Source organism: Leptonychotes weddellii, chromosome 5 (genome assembly GCF_054177405.1).
Source record: "Leptonychotes weddellii isolate Sample4059 chromosome 5, ASM5417740v2, whole genome shotgun sequence".
NCBI classification, from domain to species: Eukaryota; Metazoa; Chordata; class Mammalia; order Carnivora; family Phocidae; genus Leptonychotes; species Leptonychotes weddellii.
In genome coordinates this window covers 34,590,704-34,608,412 of record NC_138373.1, presented here as the reverse complement: position 1 = coordinate 34,608,412, position 17,709 = coordinate 34,590,704, and the positions used below count along the sequence as shown (strand labels likewise).

The 17,709-nt window shown below is 56.8% G+C and overlaps 2 protein-coding genes across 6 annotated transcripts in view; both read left to right on the top strand.

Moving 5' to 3' along the window:
• CRAMP1 (cramped chromatin regulator 1) overlaps positions 1 to 12,882 on the top strand; it is a 58,571-nt gene extending 45,689 nt beyond the window's left edge. For 3 of the 5 annotated variants that reach the window (XM_081820366.1, XM_081820363.1, XM_081820362.1), the window contains 8 exons: positions 1,767 to 1,848; positions 2,493 to 2,597; positions 2,818 to 2,996; positions 3,532 to 3,600; positions 4,231 to 4,462; positions 5,182 to 5,346; positions 6,401 to 6,546; positions 9,237 to 12,882. In XM_081820366.1, coding sequence (XP_081676492.1) covers positions 1,767 to 1,848; positions 2,493 to 2,597; positions 2,818 to 2,996; positions 3,532 to 3,600; positions 4,231 to 4,462; positions 5,182 to 5,346; positions 6,401 to 6,546; positions 9,237 to 9,401 — 1,143 coding nt within the window. In that variant the 3' untranslated portion in view covers positions 9,402 to 12,882. The remainder of the gene's footprint in view (positions 1 to 1,766; positions 1,849 to 2,492; positions 2,598 to 2,817; positions 2,997 to 3,531; positions 3,601 to 4,230; positions 4,463 to 5,181; positions 5,347 to 6,400; positions 6,547 to 9,236) is intronic. The other 2 variants (XM_081820365.1, XM_081820364.1) reach the window with 2 other exon arrangements.
• Positions 12,883 to 13,388: 506 nt separating this feature from the next.
• JPT2 (Jupiter microtubule associated homolog 2) overlaps positions 13,389 to 17,709 on the top strand; it is a 15,496-nt gene continuing 11,175 nt past the window's right edge. The window contains exon 1 of the mRNA XM_081820356.1: positions 13,389 to 13,480. Within this exon, the coding sequence (XP_081676482.1) occupies positions 13,437 to 13,480 (44 nt within the window). The 5' untranslated portion in view covers positions 13,389 to 13,436. The remainder of the gene's footprint in view (positions 13,481 to 17,709) is intronic.

The window sequence follows — 17,709 nt, the reverse complement described above, 5'->3', positions numbered from 1 at the left end:
GGTTCTGCTTCCCGTGGTCTGTAGCCGAGGTCAGCAGGAAGCAGGTGATTCTCCGGACACGTCATCAGAGGGTCAGCGGTACGTCATGTGCCTGCATCATTCGCTCACGGGGGCAGAGACGAGGGAGACCTTGCTGACGGAACTTTTGTTTCAGCATGTAGATTTTATTATCGATTGTGGTTGTTAGATTGTTACCTGCCTAACTTACAAATTAAACTTTGTCACAGTTACGTCCCTGTAGGAAAACAATAGTATGTGTAGGGCTGATGTCATCTGCAGTTTGAGGCGTCCATGGGGGTCTTGGGACACGTGCCCTGCAGATTCGGGGACTGCTGTATTCTAGGTCCCAAGTTTTGTGTGCGCGTGCGCGGGCCGAGTCCTCACCGGCACAGTTGGTGAAGTATGGAATCCGCCCTGGCTGGACAGTGGTTCTGTGGCTCTTCGGCTCTCGGTCTGGGGTTGCGAGCCTGCATGGTCCATGGTGGGGGTGTTTGTTTAGCTTTGTAACAGCTTGATTATCGATGCGTGAGTCACGTAGTCCGAAGGTCTAAAGGGCTTGCAGGTAGAGCAGCCATCTCCGCTGTCTGATCCAGGACATTTCCGTCTCTCCACAAGGGAATCCCGTAGCCATCTCCTCAGATGCACCCCTGCCCAGGGCAAGCACTGTCTGCACTCAGGCTCTCTGTCCCTGGGGATTGGGCTCTTCTGAGCATTTCACATGAATGGAACCACACATAGTATGTGGTCTCCTGCGTTTACTGTTTTGATAGAAAGTGTCAGCGGCACACAGCCCTTCGTTTCCCTGCTGCTTTCCCGGCAGCAGGATGGGGTGGCAGCCCGCGACCAAGCCTTGCACTTCCTGCTGCCCTTCCAGATGGTGCGCGTCCGCAGCTCCTTGCCGTGTGACCGGGTCACCCCGCTGCCTCCTGGCACCCGAACAGACCTGCTGGCCCTCCGTGTTGTTGGCGACCCAGTAGCACCCCCTCCTCTCTGCTCTGTGCTGACCCCGAGGGGTCACCCCGCTGCCTCTTGGCACCCGAACAGACCTGCTGGCCCTCCCGTGTCATTGGCGACCCAGTAGCACCCCCTCCTTTCTGCTCTGTGCTGACCCCAAAGGGCAAGGAGACATCCTTCGCACGTTAGCAGAGAATGCACCTTGCACCCAGAGCCGGGAGTGTCTAATGATGTGGCAGATACTTTGTGTTAATGTTTTATTTCTACAACCGTGCCAGCAGTTTCCATAATTCCCTGTGAGGTGGCAGCTGCCACACTGGCCCTGCATGACTCAGAACCAGGAGACCGGGGCCCATGAGCAGGGAGGGCGGGCACTGCATCAGCGATGGGTTGGAGTGCCTCACGCCCTTAGCTCGTCCATCTTGCCAGGAGCCGCTTTATTTCTTTTGCCACAAGCTCGAAGGGGCCCAGATCTGGGGGTGTGTCTCGTAAGAGTCCATGCCCAGTGCTTAATGATGGACGTACAGCACTGGGAGGGCGTTCTGACTTAGCACTGGGCCATCCTGACATCCCTCCAGCGTTCCCTACGGAAGGCTTGGCTACTTTGGGTTCTTTTCAGAGAGGCCCAGTGTTCAGGGCTCGGGGTCCACAGGCACAGCTGTCCTCAGTGTCCTCGAGCCAGAGCCCCCATCTGGACACGCTCAGCTCCCTCTCACCTGGAATGTCCTTTATGGCCCGTCACCGGTTTCCTGAGTGATTGCTGGCACTGGGGTCTTCCCGTCATCTGATTATCGACATTCTTCTCTCCACAGAGAACACTGCTTCCTCGACCGTCTGAGCACCAGTCCCACAACGTCTGTTCCTTTTCCATCCTGTCCAATTCCTCCGTGACTGGTAAGCACCCGGGCTCCTTGGGTAACTGTTCACGCCTTTCGTGTGCGTGGCCCTGTCTTCGGGAACGGCAGATATTGGTGTCCTCGGGTCTTTGCAGGACGTCCCGAGCATCCCTTTGTCCCTTCTGTCCACAAAGCCTGAGTGTGCTGGGCCCGGGCCACAGAGGGGCAGGCGCGGATGCCTGGTGTGGTGTGGGAGAGGCCCTGGCTCTGGGAAGTACGCTGTCTCACACAGCGGGCACGGCTGAGTGACACGCGCGCCGCGTAGGCACTGTGAGCGTCGACGGCTTCTCATGCTTGCTCTCAGCTGCAGGAAGTCTGGTGGGGGCTGCAGCGGCAGAGTCCTGGTGCAGGATTTGCGGCTCTGCCTGCCACTCAGGTCAGGCGCACCCCCCCCACCAAAAGGCCCCCCATGGTGTGGTGTGAGGACTGCGGCCTTCCAGCAGCTCCGGCAAGCGCGGTGGTGCTGTGTCCCCGGGGGCCGGGACTTTCTCGTCGGGGCCTGTCTGACCTGGGACTTCCCCAAGTCGGCTTCTGACAAGGCTCAGTTCCTGTGACTGTGGCTTGAAAGGAAACGCTCCACGGCCCCTGTTGTGTGTTCGGAGGGTGCGGGCTGATGCATCTGCTTCTGCTCTTTCCCCGCAGGGAGAGGCTCGTTCAGGCCCATCCATTCTTCCCTGACCAAAGCAGCCCTGTCTCGGCCGATTGTGCCCAAGGTCCTTCCACCCCCAGCCACGGGCCACCTGGCCAGTAAGTTTCTGTTACCAGCACGACAGACACCACGGGAGGGTTCCGAGCGAGCTTTCTGTTCGCCTCCAAGCCTGTGTGTCCTGTTACCGTTCAGAGAGAACACGAGAGCCTTTGTCCTTGCTTGGAAATGAGGTGTGAGGCAGAGGCTGTTTCATGAGCCCCTTGGGGCCTGTCAGGGTGTCCCTGGAACTCAGGTTCGAAATGTCCTTCCTGTCGCCAGGTGCTATTGACTTAGCAGCTAAAAGTGCCGGCATCATCCCTGGGAGCCCTCTCCCTGTCTTGGACGCTGAGGGCTTGTCCGGCATCTCTCCGCTGTCTTCAGATGAGGTGACTCCCACCGTCCCAGGTCAGGACTCCACCAGCACCCACCAGAATGGAGATTCCATCCCCGCTGTCAGGGTAAGTATGTTTAACATGGCTTTTCCACATCCCCGCCACCTTCTGGGACAGGTCAGTCACTTTCCAGAGGGGTGGGTGCCGAGGCCGTGGGACTGAGGTCATGCTGGACTCCAGTTCTGCCTGAGGAGGTGATGGGCCCTGAGAGGCTCTAGGAGAGTGCCTGGACCAGGGAGGCTGTGGCGTGGGTGAGCGCCGTGTGGCCCCGAGGGGAGAGCCATGGACGGACGCAGTGGGACAGGCTTGCTGTGATGCTGAGGCAGGCACAGAGCTTTGTCTCCCTGCAGACGTCACTCAGTTCGCGAAGTAGCTTTGGCCGCACCGGCGGGCAGTACGCCCCGTGCCTCCCTGACCCACACACCTCTGACCCCCCCGCCCCCCATGCTTAGGCTCTGCTGGGACTGGGGTTGCTCTTTGAATGGACAGCCGCACTTGTGGGGACTTGGTGACCTAACCTTGACAGCAGTAACCTCCTGGCTCTCTGGCTGCTAGGAGCCTGTAGGCCTGGGGCCCACTGGCTTTCCTCGTGTTGTTGTAGGGCACGAGCGACCCGTTCATCAGTGTCCCCTCGAGGCCTGAGCAGGAGCCAGTGACGGACGGTTTCCAGGTAGAGGGTGCTCTTGGCTGTGGAGCAGTGCAGCTGCCCCGGGACCCCCTCCATGCCAGGCCCCCCACCCTCGTGGTCTTCCCGTGGCCCTAGCCTCGCTCCCTTGGACTGCCAGGTGGTGGCAAGAACACACATCCCTCGAGGCCCCGCAGCGCTGTTCTTCCACCCACCTTGCCTAGACAAACACATAGCTCCCATCTGAGGCTTCCTGCCCCTTCACAAGGCAGCCTGTTTCAGACGCGCTCCTGGAAGGACTGTTTGGGGCCAGAGGGATGGAAGTCGTCGGCCGTAGTGCTCCCGGGCGCTCTTCTGTCCGGATTACCAGCTGTCCCACCGGCCGTGGAGGCAGGGCCAGCCGCCCCCCTCCCCGGCCGCCGCCCCCCTCGGCCTGGGTCCTCCAAGGCTGCCATGACTAGCGTGGCTTCAGGAGAAGTAAATCCACTGAGTGTGTATCTTGCAGAGCAGGGAGACCCCCAGTGGTGCCCCAGTGACCCCACAGGGAGAGGTGGTGTGGTGTTCTCATTTCTCTGTCGAATCGCCTGTCACTCAGTCACTGCCGTGTGGGGCTGAGGCCAATTTTCCATTCCGTGTTCCTGATCATCTGTTGTGTCCCCCCCACCCCCCCTCCAGGGCTCACCCGTGCTGTCCTTATCCGAGCTGTCCAAGGCTCCTCTCCACAACGGGCCCCCCGCACCCCTGCCTGTGCCGGAGGGCTCCAGCAGCCGCCTGTCCCCACCCAACGTCTCCGCGCTGCTGGACATCTCCCTGCCCGGGCCGCCCGAGGACGTGCTCTCACAGGGCGAGCCCGCCACACACATCAGCGACTCCATCATTGAGATTGCCATCAGCTCCGGCCAGTACGGTGAGGGCCCGTGGGGTTCTGACTTCCCGCCAGGGTGTCTGCACACTTACTGGGCACCGCCCTGTCCAGCGTTCCCTCTTGAGTGTGGAGCATCTGCCGCCTGTGGGGTGCTGCCCATCCTGGCAGGGGGCAGCCCCAGCAGATGAGGAGCAGATGGGTACTGTGGCTCTTCACAGCCTCGAGGACAGAGAGCAGGCCCGCCAGTCCTCTGCAGCCCACGGCTCAGATGGGGCCTTTTTCTGCTTGGTTCTGAATCTGGGTGGACAGCTTGAGGTCGTGCGGGTCCTGGCAGTGGGGGTGGACTGGGACCTGTGGGGGCTTTGGCCTCACGGGCTCTGTGGGACGGCACTCGCTGGTCTGCTTTGGGCTGTGGATTCACAGAGAACTCAGCGCTCCCCTTCGCACCTTACTTCTGTTGGTGACATGGGGACGTGCGCACTGGTGTGTGCTGGTGTGGTTGGTGTCGGCGCCAGCAAGAGCGTTGGGGGTGCACGGGGTCTGCCGCATCAGCATAGTTGCGGCCACTGCCATTCCCTGAGGTGGGCACATGGCCCCTGCCTCCACAGGCCCCCTCTGCAGGGCAGTCCCGTTTGTCCTCCATGGGCCCGCCACACATATCCAGTGCTTGTGCCACTCTGCTGATTTCTGGGTGCCAGGTGGGGGAAGTGGGGTGCCGTTCACCCACCACGCCATCTCTGATCCTGCGTTTCGGTCGACAGGTGAGGGAGTCTCTCTTTCTCCAGCAAAACTGAATGGCAGTGACAGCTCCAAGAGTCTTCCCTCCCCATCCAGCAGCCCCCAGCCCGATTGGATCGCCTCCCCGACCCATGACCCCCAGTGGTGCCCCAGTGACCCCACAGACTCATCGCTCAGCAGCTTGTTTGGTGAGTGGAGGGCGCAGCAGGGCATGGGCGGGCTCCCCGTGGCGCACCTGGGTGGGGACTGGAGTCTGAAGTCCCAGCAGAGCTGCTGGGTTCAGGGTTTATCCCAAGTCAGTCACACGGTGGGGGAGGGGGGCGCCGAGGCCTCTGGCGTGCACGTCACTGAGCTTGTGTGAACATGGACACCCACGTGACACTCAGCCCGGGCTGAGATGGGCCCATGTCCGCACTCAGTCTCCCGTGCCCTTCTCCGGGCTGCCCGCTCTCCGGCTCCTGCCTGCTCGGGCTTTCTGCTCTTGCCATTGGCGGTGGGGTAGAAGACGGCTCTTCGAGCTCTCAGCTCCCTCTTCCCATCCTCAGTCTGGTGTCTTGAAGCAGATGTTCCCACTGTCTCATGGCGTGGACGGGCGCCCCTCCCCAGGCACCAGGTGTTCATGTGGTGGGAGGGCTGCCAGGGACAGCCACACCGGCCTCAGTGGCCTGTGCGGGGCGAGCTCCTGTGGCACGTGTGGGATCAGCGCACCCAGCATTCTTTAGAGGGTAGCCGGGGTGCGTGTGTGGTGGCGGATGCTGGCAGCCCTAAAAAGGGGTGGTTTTACACATGAGCCTGGTTGGCACCCATGTGGGCACCACACCTGGAGACCCAGATTGATGCGGGAGGTCTGGGTGGTGCCAGGGAGGCAGCACCGACGAGGGTTTGCTGAGATGGAAGTCACATAGAACAGTGCAGGTGTCTGCAAAGTCAAATAGAAATTATGAGAAATCGGAACCACCTCATACGGAGGCGAGGGTGGTGACCCGGCAGTGGGATGAGGCAGGGCTCCCGGGAGTACGAAGCCGACTCACACGTGCTGCACGGAAAACTCCCCGGGGCTCTCCATGTGAGAGAGGCGAGGGACCACACAACAACTCCATCCAAAGCCCTGTGGCTGCATGAGCGTACGGGTAGATGCCTGGAAGGGGCCTGGCAGGGCCATCCATACGCAGCCTGCGGGGTCCTCCACTTGGACTGGACTAGGCAAGCCGGTTTCAGGATGTCTTCTCCTCCTTTTGGCAGCAAGCTTCATCTCCCCAGAGAAGAGCCGGAAGATGCTGCCAACTCCTGCAGGGACCCACAGCGGCACCTCCCTGCTGGGCCCCAGCTTGCTGGATGGGAACTCGAGAGACTCGTTTGTGTCCCGGTCCCTGGCTGATGTTGCTGAGGTAGGCGCGCGGCCTTAGCTCCGACTTGACCAGCAGCCCGCCTTCTGGAGGTGGCCGGATGCCTCGGGTGGGACCCTCGTGTTCTTAGGACTCGGAGTTCTCCTGACCAGGGAAGCTCTGGCCGCCCTGGGCCAGAATTCTTTCCCGCGTGGCGGCAGATGAGGGACGTGAGGTAACAGCTCCGCGCTGGAGGCCTCGGAACCTGGGAAGCCCTGGAGTCGGGTGGACTGCGGGGCCTATGCTGGTGGCCAGCACAGGCCTTGGGTCTCTTCTCCCCTTCAGCAGCTGCGTGACCTGGGGCAGGTAGTGCCTCGGTTTCCTGGTCTGTCCAGGGCTGCTGCTGATTTTCGAGGAGGACGTGGCCATTGTGGGTGGTACGTTCTCCGTGCTGCCGCCTGACGGGCAGGGAGGCCTTCCAGCCGCATCTCCCTATGTGGTGGCATGAGGCTGCCGCCCGCTGAGCTAAAAAGTGGCTCGGGGTGGTGGCGGACTGTTGATGTGGAGGCGAGACTCGGTCTGTGATGCCCCTCGCTGTTTGTCCACTCGGAGCCTCCCAGGCCTCCACCCCACGAGGAGCAAGTGTGTTGGGGAGCAAGTAGGACTCGCGAGGACAGGGGCACAGAGCGCAGCGCTCTGAGAGAGACGGAGGTGGAGCATGTGCGTAAGAGGGAAAGGATTCTCCATAGAGAACCCCACCCCCTCGGGTGGGCCTAGTTCTGTTGTCAGAGGCTTGGAGCAGCATCCCGCAAATACTGCTTCCCTGGGACGTGCTAGTGTTGGTGGGTCTCTCTCAGATTTCGTAGTCAGATTCCCCACGGGGCCCTGGATCAAACAGAGCTCACCGCTGTTTCCCACGGACATCTCAGCTTCTCCTTATCCTGACTGGCATCTCATGGGGAGGCTTTGGAGAATTCTGAGCTGAGCGGTGACGTGACTAGAAATTCTACCGAAATAGAGACACAGACCAAGAAGCAGCAGCATACGCCCTCCTTGCACGCTGCAACGTTTCTCAGACCACTCGTGGCTCTGATGTCACACAAGAAGCCCATCTTTCCTCTTCGTGCATGTGGGTGGGTGTGTATGCTTACAAACCCTCGGCTTCTATGCAGATGGGCCTGCCACACATACCTGGAGACAGCTCCTCAGGACCCTGCCGTTCTGGGCAGTCTCCAGGGCAACAGAAGCAGTACCTGGGGCTGTTACAAGTGCAGACTCGTGGGCCCACCCCAGGTCCACCCCATACCCACCCCAGGTCCACCCCAGGCTCACCCCAGATTCACCCCGGCCCACTCCAGGTTCACCCCATGCCCACACCAGGTCCACCCCAGGCTCACCCCAGATTCACCCGTTTCACCCAGACCCACCCCAGGTCTACCCCAGGTTCACCCCATGCCCACACCAGGTCCACCCCAGGCTCACCCCAGATTCACCCGTTTCACCCAGGCCCACCCCAGGTCTACCCCAGGCTCACCCCAGGTTCATCCCATGCCCACACCAGGTCCATCCCAGGCCCACACCAGGTCCATCCCAGGCCCACACCAGGTCCATCCCAGGCCCACACCAGGTCCATCCCAGGCCCACCCCAGATTCACCCGTTTCCCCCAGGCCCACCCCAGGTCCACCCCAGGCCCACCTGATGGGGTTTGAACAGAGTGGGCATGTGGGGTGGGTGGGAAAGGTGGGGCCAGATCGGCCCACACTGATAGTGATGGAAGCTGATGATGGGCCTGTATGGGGAAGACAGGCACTAGTCACTCTGCTTTTTGAAAACAAATTTTAGTTTAAAATTTTCCATAGAAAGCTTAAAGTTTGTTTATTAAAGTAATCTCTACCCCCAGTGTGGGACCCGAACTCATGACCCCCAGATCATAAGTTGCACACTCATCCGACTGAGCCAGCCAGGTGCCCCTGTCATGAAAGTTTAAAATCCACTTCGTGCCATAGCTCTACTCAGAATTTTCTGAAGGCTTCTCATTTGTTTGTCGTGTCCTGCAATTCTGTAACAAATACTTATCCAGGGCATACTCTGTGCCGGGCACTGCTCTAGGCACAAGTGAACAAAACCACGGCCCCATCCTCGTGAGCCTTCTGCTTGAGCAAAAGAGGCAGACGGTACACCCTGAAGACAGACTTTCGTGTATCTGTCCACAGAATAACCTAGCTCCTGACGCTCTGTTGTACACACTCTGGTGTTTATCCTTGCTTTCCTTTCTTGGCCTGACTTGTCTCATCTGCCAGTTTTGTTTCTTGAAGAGCCGAAGCCCGTTCTCATCTCAGGGTCTTTGCACTTGCTGTTTTATGGGTATGTGCTCCCTGGCCCTGGGGCAAACCCCACCTGCTTCCTCAGCTCCCATGTCCTTCAGGCCACCCCGCAGTCTCTGCACCCCACTTGTGTGTCCTTTGCCTCATTGCTTATTGAGGGTCCACAGTCTGTGCTGGGCACCACCACTCTGGCCTGGCGGCCCATGGCGCCAGTCCCCTGGTCAGCTCTCATGCACACTTATCAAAAGAGGGAGTGTTCAAAAGGACAGAGGAGATTCTGCAGTTCTCCCGAGAGTGCTGGGCCGGTGTCACATGGCTCATTGATCGGGTTCTAGTCTTCACTGGTCCACTCACCTCCCACTGAAGTCCCTGCTGTGGTGGCCAGCCACCCGCTGACGTCGCCTTCCCTCGTGTCCTCTGCCCTGCAGGTTGTGGATTCCCAGCTGGTGTGCATGATGAATGAAAACAGCATTGATTACATATCTCGATTCAACGATTTGGCCCAAGAACTGTCCATCGCTGAGCCCGGCCGCCGAGAGGTTCTGTTTGATGGCAGTGGAGGTGGCCCCCCCGTCGGTGACCTGTCCCAGTGACCAGACCTCGCCCCTGCTGGGGCATCCTGGAGGCTGCAGAGGAGGGCTGGTGGTCCTCCACTGCGGTATGTGTAGCCCTCTCCAGGCTAGAGAAAACAGAAATCCAGCCCAGGACCCCCCAGAAGACGGTCTGAGCAGAGGACTCTCTGTGCCCCAGAACAGACAACGTGCAGGAAGCTGCGTCCCGATGGGCAGAGGGCCACGGTGGCCCGGGAGGTGAGGACAGGTTCTGTCAGAGGGCCCGTGTCAGACACTGCTGTGGCATCAGAGCCACTCCCTGCCAGCCGTGGGATAGTGCTTGCCGGCCGCACTTCCACCCCCGTCACCGTGTTGGACGTTGCAGTGGGTTTTCTTTCCGAGGGAAAGGAGTGGGTGTGCGGCAGCCAAGGCCCAGGGAGTCCCAGCCTCCCTGCTCTCTGCAGGGACACTTTCAGCCACCACTGCTTTTTTCTGCCAAACCTATGCACCTTTCGGTTGCTCTCTCTGCACATGACGGGGAAGGACAGCTGGGCATGGCCTGGGCTCTGCCTGGTAGGGTCTGCACCCTTAGCGGACACTTGCGAGGACGCGCGGATCACAGGGCAGCGTCCCTGGTGCCATCACCCCAGAAACACTGACCTCGCCTAGTGCGTTCTCCCACCTGGAGGTTTATTCTGACTGACTTAACGGGAAGGAGGAGAGAATCCTGTTTTGTGCAGCTTGTGTGGACTTTCAGAAAAAAACCCTGCTGAAGTGGTTGGAAAAAGGTTTTCCTTATGTTTTGAGAATTAGGAGACGGTGAAGAAGAAGAGAGTTCATGGTTTCCTTCCTGTGTTGAAGCCAAGCCTTCGGCTTCGAGTCCCTGAACCGCCAGGGGGCTGCTGGCTAGCCGCTGACGTGCGCTGCCTTTCCAGGGAAGGTCTTCGCCTCTTCAGCGTCTCCTCTTCATTCCACGGGCTTCCCTGCAGAGTCCACCTGCTGCATACATTTCCTCCTTCGTGTTTCCTCCCATCCCGTGGTCCTCTGTTTCTCTTCTTCCAGCGCAGGGAACGCGAGCAAGGCGCAGACCCTGGGTGCAGTCAGAGCACGCTAAAACCACTTCCCTCTCATGTACTCCTCAGGCCCCCTTGGGTGACCGTTGGTCATCACTGCCGACGGGTCGGTGCCCAGAATGGAGCTGACAGGGCTGCTTTGTTCTCAGCCTTCGGAGGCTCAACAGACAAAAGCCCATCCAGCCCCCCATCCATTGTGGCCAGCATCCAGTGCTATGGTGTTGGTCAGGTAGTAACCTGTGCACCACCATCCCACCTGCTGCTTCGCTCTCCACCTGCAGTCCAGACCAGCTTGGCTTCTGAAACCACCTGAACGGAGGACAGTTTCTCTTTCCTCTTCCCGACTGGCAGTGGAGTGGCAGCCGCCCAGGCCAGTCCCAGCCCTCTGCACGGGCTTCTCTCCCTGTCCATGATGAAGAGGTGAGGCAGCATGGAAAAGAACAGAAAAGGTCTTTCATGTGTGCAAGCAGAGGGGATGCTCCTGGTCCCAAGGTCTCAGCAGCCAGCTGCAGCCCCTCCAGGCTGTAGGCTGCGTCATTCACCCCGGCCACGGAGGAAAGAGAGGGCAGTGGGGCCTCCAGACAGAGGAGGTTCCTTCCTTCATCTCCAGTGTTTCAGAGCTCTTGCCTGTAACATGGTTTCCTTCTTTCAGGTCTGGTTCTAGGTACAAACATCACTAATAAGACCCACCATGGGCAGCTCTTCTGGGCTCTTAAAAAAAAGTCCCAAAGTTCTGGAGATGTGTAAGAGAGCGACATGGTGTCCCTTTATTAAAGAGAGCATCGTTTGAACCAGAGTATCTTTAAACTAACTTGTATGGTTTAGCGATCTATCAGCTTCCTGAACTTAGCACCTTCTGGAAGTGATATCAGTGGATCTCTCTGGGCATCTGACTTTGTTAGGTCTGTGGTAGGTGAGGACACCAGGCCAAGTGTAGGCCACTACTAACTTGCTCGTACCCCCGCTGTGGGGGACCAGAGACCCCCGGTACCATTACAGCATCGATGCTAGGGGCAGTACTTGATGGCAGTGTGTGCGTTGCTGGAGACTGTAGGAGTCCTGAGCCGCTTTCATCAGGGGATACCCGAGGCAGTCTAGCGGGTAGGCTGGCACCAGTTTTCAGTGATACCTAAAAGGAGGAAAACTAGAGACTTGGGATCAGCTTTGGTAGGCTCTTCAGTGGCATCATCCACTAGGGGCTTAACCACAGACTCCATCTGGAGTGTCATCCGGGGAAGGGTGGGTTAGGGAGGACAGTGGACTGATTCTTCTCACCTGTAGCAAAGCTGACACGATTCCAGAGAATTCTGCCACTTCTGCAGCAACCTGACAGGTGTAAGCATTTGCTTGCCGTGTTAAGGGAAAGTGACATCATTAGTAGCAAAGGGTGAGTCTTTTTTCTTCCAGCCTAAATGAATATATATGTATAAAAATAAGCAGCTGTTAAAGGCTAGAATTTTCCAAAAGATGCAAGCAGAGAAACTCCCCTCTTCCTGTATCTTGCTCTGCCTGTGCCACGGGAGTCGTAGTCTTGGTGTACACCTGTGACTTTCTTCGTGCATTTGAGCATGCTGTGATTAAGACCACATCCGTTCCTCAGAAAAATCCTTCCCTAGTCACTCTAATGATGTCTGGGATCTTTTTGCTGATTCAGCTTTTGTAAAGCTAGACTATCTCTGGTCTCCAGGGAGTTGTTTTGGCAGGTGATGAGCTTAGAAGATGCAGCTTGTGACTCCAGTAAGATCGGCGAGGACGTCGCCCTCACCTCTCTGTATCTGCTAGGTGTAGAGTACTTGCTCAGGGAGTGGGGTATTTGGAAATAAAGGCAAGCTTTCCCATGTCTCCAGCGGCTTAGCATTGGGATCCTGAAAAGGGCGTCCTTTTCAGTGGAATAGCATCTTTTAACTAGATCACAGCAAGGAATCCAAACTTAAGCCAAGAAAAGTCATGGAATAAAAGACACTGGAAGCAAGTAGAGGAGGAAAGCAGCAGTTGCTGGTTTTTTGTTTTTAAAGACCTTGAGATCTATCAGATGCATTTGAGAGAAAATAGGGCACTTTGTCTTAAGAAAAAAAGGAAGAAACCCACAGCGAACCTGTCCTGTGATTGGTGACTCACGAGAAGCTGTGTTCGAGGCACTACAGCAACCTGGACCCTGTGTTGTGTAGCGGGACAGCGGCTTAGATCTTGCGGTCTGGGCGGCAGAACTCACCGCGGTTTCCTTTAATAATCGTTAAGCCATATCATCTGAGGTTTTCGGCTTGTTTGAGATGTGAATTTGTTTTATAGATTATAAATATACATATACAGTGTATGTATAAAGCAGAATGCCTGTCCTTCCTGATTATTTTTTGTACCATATTGTAAATTATATTATTTATTCTTTACCAATTTTGGGAATAAAAGGTGTTTTGGTTATTTAATATAATAAACAAAAGCTGTTAAACTTCTTATGTTTAAATTTCCAGTTCAACTTGTAAATGTTTTTATTGTGCATAAATACATACTAATACTTGATCTAATACTTCTCGAGTGAGCCTTGTTTGCTTCGCGGCGAGCTCGGCGGTGGCGGCTCGGCGCCAGGCCTCGGGTTTGCGCCGCCGCCCACAGACCCGGGCGCCTCCCGGGAGAGCAGCGGCCACCGGCGATCCCCCGGGTTGTACTCGCGGCAGTCGGGAGGCGCTCTGGAGTGCGCGGCTTGCGCGTGCGCGGGGGGGGGGGGTCCGCTCGGGGCAGGGCCCGCCCCCCTGCAGCCCTGCTGCCCAGTGTCGGCGCCCAAGGCCTGAGCGGCATCAGCTCTCACCAATCGGCTGCGAGCGCGGCACGAGTCTTGCCGAACCTCTGCCCCGGTGGGGCGGGGGCACGGCCCGGCGCTGCGATAGGCTGCGGCGGCGTGACTGGCGTCGACGATGTCCAAGGGACGCGGGTGGGCGGGCCTAGCGCTGCGTGGGGGCGGGCGGAAACCTCGGTGCGGCTGGCGAGGAGGCGCCTGGCGGCGGGCGACATGTTCCAGGCCCCGGAGACCGACGGCGCCCGGGCGGGCTCCAGGTGCGTGGCGGGCGCGGCCACATGGCGGGCGCGGGTGCCTGGTGATCTCACAGAGCCGCGGCCTCCTCGTCCCCGTCCGAGAGGCGGGCGCTCGGGCCGGACGCGCTCCCCGCGCCGAGCAGGGTCTGGGCGGGAGGCCTGAGGCGCGCCGTCCGCGCTGCTCCTCCTGGGGCCACGTTCTCCTCCGTGTCCAGCGCGCCTGGAGACGCTGGCCGAACGGTGTGCGGGGCCGCTGCCGGGAGCCCGGGACCATGCGGGTGTGTGGGGATGGGCCCGCGGGGTGGGGGTCACCGTCTTGGGCTCCTTCCCGGGTCCCCGTGGGGCCGGGCGCCGCGCTCCCCTAATGCCGGGGTCCCGTGGGGCCGAGCGCCGCGCTCCCCTAATGCCGGGGTCCCGTGGGGCCGGGCGCCGCGCGCCCCTAATGCCGGGGTCCCCCGGGCGCCGCGCTCCCCTAAAGCCGGGGTACCCTGGGGCCAAGTGCTGTCCTACCCTGATCCTATAGTTTGGGAGCCAGGCCGTATCCTCCCTGCCTTGCTGATGGAGAACCAAGCTGACTGCCAGTAATAGAAGCAGAAATCCAATTGTAGGTCTCCAAACTGTAGGAGCCACCTTACCTTGTAGATTTCAGGGGTTTTAGATGCCCATGAGTTTTCATTACTGTAATACTCTCCTGTCCCCCAGCCTTGCCCTAAAAGTAGAAGAGAATATGTATTTGACACCTGTTGAGGTAAATACCACGTCCAGTAGGTAATAAGTGAAAGAAGTGCTTTGACTTGCTGAAAACTCTGTTAAGTCTGGGGGAGTCAGGTCAGTGTTCAGTAATACACCTAACTAATTAGTCATCAGACCACAGAACAATGACTAGCAGTCACACACGTCTACATGTGCACTAATGGGAGCCAGAGGTTTATCCCAGAGTGTTCCGTAAGTACTGTGGACTATTGCCCACACCAGCTGGGCAGGAGCCGCTTCCCAGCTCTCTTCCTCTTGTCCTCTGGGTTCACCCCATTCACCACCGGAGGCCCAGTGAACGAGGCCGTTTATGAATAAACACCCTGACGCTGGTGTTGTACTGACTCTTGGAGCTGCAGAGCTGTTGGGCTAAAGGAATACTCCACACTTCTTTGGGGGACTCGTGTTGGAGAGGGTATTAGGAAAAGGAGAAAATTTTTCCTTTTAGGACATTGAAGAAGAAAAGCATTCTTCTCGGCTGGATGATTACATGTAATTGGAAGCTTTTGCTTGGAATCAGTCAGATGTTTTGTGTTTCCGCAGCCATCTTAAAGGGATTGATTAGCTGGACAGGCCTTGTAGGGCCTCACATCTTATTTGGCTGTTGAGGGAGGGAGTGTGGTCGTGGCTGTAAGACTGCCCAGCTGGGATGTCCTCTTTTAAGGCCCTACATCTTCTGTTTTCTTGCTGAGGGATTATCTTATGTTAAAGGGACTCTGAACTGTCCAAGCGTCATGCCTGAGCCATCCCTGATCTGAGGTCCTCCCTTTCAGCTGTAAAATGTACACCTGTAAAGGATTTATCCAAGTCTCCCTTTTATTACTGCTTCTCTCCAAGTCTGCCCAGTCCACAGGCTTTTCTGAAACACAGACACCAGCTCTCCGAAGGAGGCTCAGGACCTGGAGGTGAGAGTGGTTTTTGTTTCCCTGCCTCAGCTGGTGCTGTTGTCCCCTCGCGTTGTATCTGTGGCTCTTCTTTGTCACCAGCCCTCTGGTTCCTCTTGTGTACTTCAGTGTCTTCATTAGACTATTGTGAGGGGTAGACGAGAACAAGGTCATTGTAATTGGAATGTTCCCCACGTTGTCAGCTCTGAGCTCACTCGTATTCCCATCTTCTCTCTAATTTGTGTCCTAGAGGTAACTGCCCTTGCTGGTGAGCCTGGTGAAGGCCACACTGAGCATTGTTGTGGGTTCTGTTTTTATCAAAAGAACCTCTTCCACTCTCAGTTCCCTTATTTGAGACCTTGCTGGGGCAGCCTGTGTGATTTGCATGACTGCTACAAGGCTGGGAGACCCTAGCATCCACCCTGTTGCCTTCGGGATGAAGGTGTCGCTGTCCCTTCTCAGGTAGCTTGGCCACTATGCACAGCATTCTTGGCTGTCATTTCTTTTCCCTTGTTTTCAAAGTAAAATAAAGTAAAATTAAGAAAAGTACACAGAATAATGTAATAAACACTGTATTTCCACCACCCAAAATTAACATTTGGTCATTTCAAACAACTCTGGCTATGTCCTTTGCCCTGAGGATACGCTTCCCACACAGAGACCGCAGACTCAATTTGGACTTTGGCTCCTCCAGAGAGATCTTTGGGGTTCCAGCAAGACCCAGCGCCCATGGCGTTACTGATGGGAACACTAGAGGCCCCTGCACCTGCAGCGCTGGCTTTCCTGGCTGAATAAAGCTTCTCCAGACTCAGGACTTACTGTCACCCACCTTTCTGTGCACGGGGTCTGGCGCCGGCTTCCGGCGACAGGTGCTCAGGGGCCGTGTGGATGGGTTAAGCCAGGGCGCAGGGCAAAGGGGACCGGGAGATTGCAGGGATGCAGAGTGAGTCCTAAGAGCTTGAATCCAGAAGAGTCTGCTTCAGATTGGAGCAGGACCTGGGGGTTTGAAAGCAGAGCTGTGTTTCAAATAAGTCTGTAAAATAAATTTTTAATTCAGCAGGAAACTTGATGTTAAATTCAGTTCAGTTCTGAAGATTGCAGATCCCCACCCCACTTTCCAAAGCATGTTGGACCTGCTGTAGCCAGCCAGGAATACAGAAAATGTCACTTGTGACCGGGGCTATGTGACCTGAGGACTTGTTAACATCTTTCTAAGTTGTGGTTATTAGGGGTTTGTTTTGTTTTTAATTTTTTTCTCAAACTGAAGTCATTTTTTTCCTTCACCAAATCATTAAGGAACTACTAACTATTGAGTAGGCATCCACCCTCCTGTTCCTCCCAGGCGGCCAGGGACTCGGCACTGTGTGGGAGCCTGCCCAAGGGGTCTGCCCGCCCTCATTAAAGCGGAGGGGTGCTTTCTGCAGTCCTCCTTGCAGCTGGAGAGTCTGAGAACTCACTTCGCTTTAAATTGCAATGAATGATCAGCTCCCTCTCTCGTTCTTTTAAGGAAGCAAACAACATTTCAGATGTCCTGCTCTTGTGAGCGACGTTGTGGGCTGTGTTTGTGGAGTGCGGTGGCTTTTGGGTGGCGCGGAGCTCCACATTTCCATCTCTTTCTCCGGGTCTGCAATCACAGCCAGCCCTGTCGCTGAGGACTTGGGAAGGAGCCTGGGCCCCTCGCCGGTTTAGAACTGTTTCAGTAGGGCCCTCTCACCTTTAAAATACATCTTTAAAATCTCTGTGGGTGTTCTGAAAAGATGCACATGACTTCAGCATGTGACTGCTCTGCTGGAGTAGTCTGAAGCCCTGGGGCGGGGGGGGGGGGGTCAGGGCAAAGCTTTGTGAACATTTAATACTTCGGTTATTGCCATAAAAAGTGACTCAGCGTCCTGGTGTTCCACATCTGAAATGTTTCCTATAAACCTCCAGATGGTTCACGGCCGTTTCCCCCCAGTCGAGACTTGGGGTGGATGCTGCTGTTGGTGGCTGAGTGGGCGCGTGTTGGGGTGGCGGACAGGACCCCTGGTGTACATGTGTTGGTGTGAACAGTGGTGCCAGCAGGTGTGCCCTCTGATCTTTCTGATGAGAATCCGTTGGTTACGGGCCTTGAGGACTGGAGGTGGTTATCCTAGGGTGGATTCCGCACATTGATCCTGACCCTGAGAGCGTAGTCTGAACTCTGGACCCAGACTGCCGGGATTTGTGTTCTGGTTCTGCTACTTCCCACATGACCTTTTTTATGATTCTCCTCTGTCTCAGATTCATTGTCTGTGAAAATAAGGCCTGCCTGAGAGGGCTGCTGTGTAAGGTCCTTGGAACAGTAAATGCAGATAGTAAGCACTTAGCAAATGTAAGCTACGGTATTAAACAATCCTGGATATGTTTACGGTATTGTTTTAATTTTTTTTAATACATTTTTTTTTTTTAAAGATTTTATTTATTTATTTGAGACAGAGAGAATGAGAGACAGAGAGCATGAGAGGGAGGAGGGTCAGAGGGAGAAGCAGACTCCCTGCCGAGCAGGGAGCCCGATGTGGGACTCGATCCCGGGACTCCAGGATCATGACCTGAGCCGAAGGCAGTCGCTTAACCAACTGAGCCACCCAGGCGCCC